Source organism: Scomber scombrus, chromosome 2, assembly GCF_963691925.1.
Source record: "Scomber scombrus chromosome 2, fScoSco1.1, whole genome shotgun sequence".
Taxonomy (NCBI): domain Eukaryota; kingdom Metazoa; phylum Chordata; class Actinopteri; order Scombriformes; family Scombridae; genus Scomber; species Scomber scombrus.
The window spans coordinates 10,621,593-10,629,750 of NC_084971.1; the positions used below are offsets into that span (position 1 = coordinate 10,621,593).

Consider the following 8,158-nt stretch of genomic DNA (forward strand, 5'->3'; position numbering starts at 1 on the left):
GAATCCTCTTTCGTGGTGGACACACGGATTCCCCGGTTCATTCTAATAACAGCCTATAAAACTATTGATTATATTATTATTCATGTGGTAAAATGCTAAAAGAGGACAGTATTTCCCTTTTTAATAACGTAAAGGTAAAGTCCAGCTGTAATAAATATAATAACTACCTCATTACACCAAAATGACAGTTACATCATACACAACCTGTTTTTAAACAACAAAAAATCGTATTTAATGCACTATAATAAATTCAGTTTAATGACTATTAAAAATAACGATTAAATAAAAGATTTATAGATTAGAAAATAGACGTACATGACGTTGTTGAACCGGTGAATCCGTGTGTCCACCACGAAAGAGGATGCCGTGATGGGGACACGTAAATTTGACTGAAGCTGGAGGACATAGTCTTTGAGACAGCAAGCTTACCCGAGGTAGGTGTGAGAGTTGAGGGCTTAGGGGCAGTTGTGCTTTTCAGAGAGGGATGAGCTGAGGATGTGAGAGATTTAGCTCCATTCTTCACTGCTACCTCTTCTGCAAAAACAGAGTCAGAGGTTCCCACTGCTGGAGGAGTCGATTGACACATTGGCCAAGAGACAGCCATCTGGTTGAGGATAATTTCAAAACCTTCCTCACATCAGTGTCACGCAGCATTTGAAGGTCACGCAGTAAAGCTTTCCTCTTACTACTCTTGTCTAGGTAGAAGTAAATCATGATGAGCATGTCTTCAATGTCAAAACGTAGACATCTTGCAGCCTTTTCCACAGCTATGTGCATCAGATCAAATTGTAAGCATGACAACAACCATACCATACTCTTAACCAAAATAATATATCAAAAAGAGGCCACTATGTTCTGTGCAATTCATTTAATTTCACGGAGAATGGGTGTTTGTAAATTTGTAAGACACACACATACTTTTAATATCTTGTTGATGTTTTTCCGAAATTGGTGTGGGATTGGTTCAAAATGCCAAACAGTTTCAGCCTCTGAATATATCGCTCCACGTGTATCCTGGCCCTGGATATCTGTTTTTTTCTGCTTATTTCCTCCTGTGTGAACTGTCCATCAACAAGGAAAGATGGGATGTTCAGTGAAACTCCCTCTGGCAAAATGTCTCTGATTGTGAAGTCCTTGTCTGCCATTACTGTATCACCTGGTTGAAGATGTGGGAGAATTCCACAGTCAGCTTTTTTGTCAGTTGCTTTGTCTGAAGCACTCCCACCATACAGGTAACTGGCAAATGTAATCACCATGTTGGGAGCCACACCGATCAGAGCCTTCAGTGTGGTATGTCCTTTGTACTGGCTGTACAAATGGCTTTGTGTCTCGAGGCTCTCTGTATTAGAGACAGCTACCTCAGTGCAGTCAAGAACTATTCTGGCAGTGATGTCTGATTTTTGGCTGTGGAGGGGATGTTGTTCTCCATCATACCAACATACAACATTTCATACAGTGCACTGACAATGGTGATAAAGATGTTTGTAACTGTAGCTACAATTAAACCTGGTTGCTAAGTCCATATGTCCACAATTAAGCTTGAGCTTCATGAGGGTAAGGAGCAACTGATCAATCAGGGGCATTATCTGTACAGTCCAACCCGAATGATACTGTAGTTTGAATCTGGAGAGAAGTGCTTCCAAAAATAGGACAGTGGCAGCATCAGGCAATCCGGTGTAATACTGCACTCGGTCAGGATTGCAGGAAATTTGGCTGAAGGAAAACATTTGTTTCTCTGATTGTTTTTTCAGTCGGTCATTCTCTTTTTCAGCATGTCATTCTCTATCTGAATCTCAACGGGGGTCTGCACAGTTGCATTGTCAGCATCTTGTAGCTGATCTGCTCTCTCCTCCTCATCACCAGTAGCAGTGGGGGTGCTTTCTGCTGTGCATTTTCGGGTATGGCTGAGATGGTCAGGGAACTGGAAAGTCTTCCCCTTGTTCCATTTGAAGCGCGATGGCCCGGCAGCTTTGCCATTTGGAAAATGCCAGCTGCACACCCTGGAGTTGCAGTTTGGGGTGAAGTTTTCACGCCTGTAAAACAACAATTACATCTTAATTATTTACATGCTTCGGTAAAGGATGAAACAGTGTTCATAAAGGCCTGGTGTGACTAGAGTACACCACTCATTTTTATAACATTTCAGTTAGCTTGTTTCACGTTGTATAATAATATTCTAATAATAATAATAATAATATGTACTGTGCAACATAGCATGGCAGCCCTATCTGTGTGGTGCAGCTGCAAGCATGGTGACCTGATGGGAGGAGACATCAATTGCAGCTCTAGGTAAATACAGATTTTGTATGGAGCCCCTTTTCATCTAAGTTTATAACAGATACACAGTTTATTTCAATCACACCAGGGATCCTGTTAACTCAATTTGAATGTGATAATAACATTGTGATTTATAGTAGATTTTACACATGAAGATTAGTTTACTTGTATAAAAGCAGCTGTATGTTTTCTACAACTGTTTTCTATCAAATAACCTTGATGTCACTGTGAGGTCATTAGGGTTAACCCAAGGTTGTATTGAGCTCAGCTTCCCAGTCAAGATGTGCTTTTCCCTAGACTTTTGAATATTGTAGACTTTTATAGAATATACATGCATTCACGTAACTATATCTCAACATACTCTGTCCACTGTGGTTCAGCTATATGCAGTAAACTACACCTGATGGTTTTCTGTCTCAATGAGTACAGACTATCGATTTTATTTTACTCAGATGATTTCAGAATAAGTTGTACATTAAGATAATAATCCATAGATTTCAAGATGTCCTTGTCTGACAGCTGAGTACCCAGAGGAAAAGAAAGTCAGAGAAGAGATCTCAGTAGTGTCTCATTCCTAGACAACTACGAGATCTATGTGAGACCAAAGTGAGACTATGGCTAATTTCTCCCATTTCTCAATTGTTTCTTCTGAGCAATCAGGTGCACAAAATCTCAACTTGGACTACCGGTAAGTTTCAAAGGAGATCTCATTGAGCTCTCAATTAAGTCTCAGATTTTCTCAATTTTCTGTCTCTTTTTTATCTCAGGCAGAGACATCAGAGAGGTCTCTTTATGAATTCAATCTACTCTCATCCCAGTCTCCTTAATTCATGTATCTCAAGTTGAGCAATCAGGTGCACACAATCTCAATTTGGACTCCCTGTAAGTTTCAAAGGAGATCTCATTTTTGAGCCTTCTTTAACAGTCACCGTTTTAAATTCAGTCAACAACACAGACACAAAAAGAACCATGATGTCTGAATTCCCCTTAGCTCCACGACAATTTTGATCATGCTATTTAGAATAGGTATTAGAGTAGGCAATACCCAAATATATCAAGCTTCAAGTTATGACATTTTACATTTGATGAACTAAGGAAAGTGAAAAAAACTCAACCAGCTTGTAGGTCCTGGACCGTGGTAAGGGACCTCTGGTATATTGAAGAAAAACAGCAAAAAAACCTCAAGTCTGAATTGGAGAACAGCACTTTATTTTCAGCACTGCAGGATGTCATGTACCGTTTCTCACATGGAGGGAAAATAACCCAAAACCATCTCATGACATGGCAAAGTACGGAGCCTCTCTTCACTGTGGCTGCGGCTCACACAAACATAACACACACTACCCAGAGAACTACTGTCGCACCACTCTTACGTTACACATACCCACAGCGCACTAACATTGCATACCTACTACCTCACAAATACACACACAGCACCACAACAAGTCATACACAACAGGCCGGTAACACAAGATTGTAATCAAGCAGAAGCCATGGGGTGTGATTTCTTAGAAATAAGTATTATCAGTAGTCATCTTTGTTAATCACATATTAAACCTGTCAAACCTGGGCCATGTTAAATAAGGGTCATGGGTGTTTATCAATAAGAGCTGTGACCAAAAGCTAATCAGAATTCAGCTCTCATTTTTCACTGATTTCTTGAAAATGGACATAATCAACAAGTAGCATGACATTATTTATTTTAAATAACATGATTTTTAAGGTAACACTACAGCACAATCAAAATTAATGGAAAATGTGGACTGTGACACTAATGGTTGGTGCAAAACATGATCTCATATTCATTATCTTTTAAAAAAAAATTATTTTAGCTATCATAGGGAAATCACACACAGCATGAAACACGGGCATTGAACTCATCAAGATTTAGCCAGTTATTTCTACAGCACTTGAAGGCAACTCAATTAAACTCAGGCCAAGAAAACAGGTGTGTAGCAGGTGTAACCCTAAGCCTTCAAAAGCAACCTTGCCTGTCTCTGAAGCAGACTCTTCCGCTCCAACATGTGTGGGGTTTTTTTTGGACTCCTGAAGGCTCGTCGGGCTTTGGCTCCTGCGGCAGACATAATGATTCAACAGCGAGCAAACTATATCTACTGCAAACAGGCTAAACATAAAGTTAGCACTATGGTAAGTTCTCAAATGAACTCCTCTCAGGGACTGGAAACTGTCTCATACTTCAGGCTCTTAAAGGGCCCCTCACGGGTGATTTCTGAGTAATTTTGTATTGTCCTACAGGAAACTCTGTTTGTCATGACTGTGATGAATTTGGCCACCCTTGGACCATCTGGTTGGATACTTGCCAACTTGGATCACTATAAAACCCGCAACTGATGGATGGAGCACTGCATGGAAGCGCCGTCTTCGTGTATTAAAGCCAGTGTGCCTGCTGTTTATAAATGTTTTGTTGAAACAATAAACCTATAAGTTTCTCTATTCTCATCTTGTCACTTTGATTTTTGAATGAGCTGACGCAGTTCCACCTATACGTCGCTAGGGGTCAGACGCTGTCAGCGGAAGTGAAACCTTTCGCAATGCTTACAAACAGGCTGCAGGTAGACAAGGAGGCAGGGAAGTCCTATAACTGATGTCTTTTTTTCTCAGTATTTCCAAACCCCTGCGTAAAGTGAATGTGCCTTTGACTGCATCATGAAGCCGCAGATGATTGGGAGCAAAAAGCGCCCGTCTGTGAAAGCTGTAACCGCATCTGAAGTGGTTTTGTCCCTGCAAGAGGAGCTTGTAGCAGCGATACATGGAGCTTTTGAAGTGGCTGTGGAGATTGCAGTGCGAGAGGTAACGGAGCTTGTAGGTCATGCAACAGGCGACATCTATGAAGAAATGCAGCGAGAAAACGAGACGCTCAAACAAAGGCTAGAGAGGGCTGAAGCCATGCTGGAGGAAATGGGTGGCAGTACTCGTTCCGCAAAGCAGACAGGTCAACCTCACCTCAATCACATGTTGCAAAAAGCCAAAGTGCACCCTCACACAGGGGGCAGAAGTGACAGTCCACCTGAAGGTCACAGCCGTGCACATTTGACTCCTTCTGACCCCAAATATAAGCATATGAGAAGAAATGAGGAGCAGAGATCAGACGGTGATGTAAGGAAGCGGCTTGTCAGTGATGCTGCTTCAGACCCACAGAAAGAAAGATATGAATATGCTGACGTTGCTTTGACTAAAGGTAACCAGCACTTTCTACTTTCTGTCTGACCACTTTTCCTACTGTCATACCATGTAGGTCATTATAATGCCTCAAATGGCATGTACATTAACTGCATGTTCATATACACTGATTGTTTTCACACATTTTGTTGACACACCCTTGCTAATGCATTTGTTACTAACAGTAAGTGCAAACACTGTTCTCTTTATTTTTATGATGCAAAAGCAATAGTAGAATGATACATTTGTTTGAGTGTCGATATTTGTCCAGGGACCTCCTCAAAAATGTAATTTATAGTAAATATTCCACACAATGTGAAACCAAACATCAGCTGAAAAGCTTAAGGCCTGTAGCACACTCCCATTAGTTAATATATATTTTTTGCTGTGTCAAATGACTTCATTCATGCACATCATTATGATAAATATCTTCAGAAGGTTTTTCGATTCTTTAATGAATGGATTATCCAAAATCAGCTGTGTACTTGGATTAGTACTTTTGTTTATTTAAAAGGATTTCACACATAATATGCTCACGTATCTGCAACTCATAAGAATGCAAACTTTTCAAGGCAAAGTAAATGATGTTTCAGTGCTTTGTTAATAATATTGAAAAAGGTCAAATGTGCTTGTGCTCTTTCTATTTGCAGATGTCACTGAGGAACTTTCCCCTGTATGTGTGATGAAGGTAGAAAACTTTAACCATCCATGTCAAGACCTGGCAGCTCAACACTGCCACTCGCCACCACTTCCCAACACCAACGACAAGTTCCCAACAGAGCAGGTTTCTGTGAAGCAGGAGAAGCCAGAAGAAGAGAGAGGAGTTGGTGGTTCTTCTTGCTGTTTAGACTCTATCAAAGTGGAGGATTTCAGCCCAGAGTGCATGTCTGCAGTCCAGTCCTCAATGTTGGAAGAGTGGAAACCAGAAGTGCAAAATATTCACTGCCCAGACCCGAACACACAGCTGTCCTGCACCAGGCTGGCTCAGGGTAAGATGGAAGAAGTTCAAATGTACATCCATAACAACAACTATTCAGATTGTTGACATTTTATGCCGCCTCGGTTTTACCCCAGTCAGGGTGGAGAAGCACTTGAAACGGCTTTGGTCCTCTGTTTCACATAGCTGAGAACCACTATTGTCATGATTTTAATAACCCCTGTGGTATTGATCAGTTTCACAACCAATATATCATCAGCCAATTTGCATCATATATGTGTCAGTCCAATTTCATCATCTTCATGTATTTAGGTGCTGAGGTTAAAAGTAGGCATCTGGACAAGTTGGGGACTAAATTCTAATAATAAACATTATATATGTAGTATAAAATACAACAATTATAACAGCAATACAGTTTTACAGTGACTTCTTAAAACAAACTTACATGCAAACAGATAAACCTAAGTTAAAATAATTATGAACTAATCAAATATGATTTAAGTTCTCTTCTTAACACTTATGCCTTCAAATTTCCATCTCCTTCATGTGTAATTTTTGTACAGCTCATCCTTCAAACCAGACCTCCGACCCCACACCATCCATAGATCTTTCATCCCTGTCTTCAGAGTTCCCAAACATCTTTCAGCTGGCAGAACCGGCTCCCATCCAGGAAGCCTCCCAACAGGTTTTTGGAGTCCATGTCTGCACCAGCCGCAACCTTAGCCACACCGCTGCCAACCTCTATACCTGCAAGTCCTGTGGTGAGACTTTCCACCTGCCAAGCTTGCTGCGGCGGCATTACAGCCAGTGTCAGCAGAAGCGTCAGCAGCCGGTGGCAGGAAGCAAGAGGACCAGGCTGCAGCTTTACCCACCGGGCTGCAGCCCCTTCCGCTGTACAGAGTGCAACCGAGAGTTCAACCGCATGGAGAACCTCAAGACCCACCTTCGCATCCATACAGGAGAGAGACCATACACCTGCTCCGTGTGCTCCAAATGTTTCCGTCACTCTGGGGCTTTAACCAGGCACTTCCGTATCCACACCGGAGAGAAGCCTTACATCTGCGGACAGTGTGGGAAGTCTTTCAGAAACTGTGGGGGACTCAAATTCCACCAGCGTTCACATAGCAAGTTGCTCCAGTAGAGTAGGACACAACAGTGTTGAGGTCTTCAGGACCGACATTTTTCAACACAAAATGTAAATGGCTGATTTTATGCAATGCTCAGTGTGTTTTAATTTGATGTTTTTTAATGTGAACTAGACATTTTTACAGGATTTTACAGGTTTAAAGCCGTTGAAAGAAACTGATGTCTGACAAATCCATTATGTACACCTGATAGACTGACAAGTATTGTGCATGTCAGTGATATAAATAGAAAAAAAACAGTAGCATTGTAATGTCTTTTGAATTATAGTTGCAGACATCTGAATTACAGTAAAGTATGGTACAAACAACAGTCTCCCCTTTTTCTGATTAGCACAGTGAAGTACTATCAACATTTCAGGGGTAGATCCTACTCACAGGCTATATATTAATCTAACCGTATATGGTGGCTCAGTATTAATTATTTATATGAAATATGTGCAACCTTTCAGTGTTCTAAGTGCCATTTTGTCTTGTTTTATGATGAGATTAGTAAAGAAAGTCATTGAGCCAGTTTATGTTTGTCATTCATGGCAATCTAAATACAAAGCAGTATAATTTTGGGCCAGCTGACTTTATAAAATATATTTCTTAGGTTTTTTAATTTAATTGTGGTTATTTA

At 40.8% G+C, this 8,158-nt stretch overlaps 1 protein-coding gene across 1 annotated transcript; it reads left to right on the forward strand.

The window, feature by feature from the left end:
- The first annotated feature begins 4,834 nt into the window (after positions 1–4,834).
- On the forward strand, positions 4,835–7,835 carry si:ch211-284e13.5 (uncharacterized protein LOC793850 homolog). The gene is made up of 3 exons (XM_062436437.1): positions 4,835–5,476; positions 6,108–6,446; positions 6,958–7,835. Exons 1-3 carry the CDS (start codon positions 4,945–4,947, stop codon positions 7,533–7,535), a joined length of 1,449 nt encoding a protein of 482 aa, XP_062292421.1. The 5' UTR covers positions 4,835–4,944; the 3' UTR covers positions 7,536–7,835.
- The last annotated feature ends 323 nt before the right edge of the window (positions 7,836–8,158 follow it).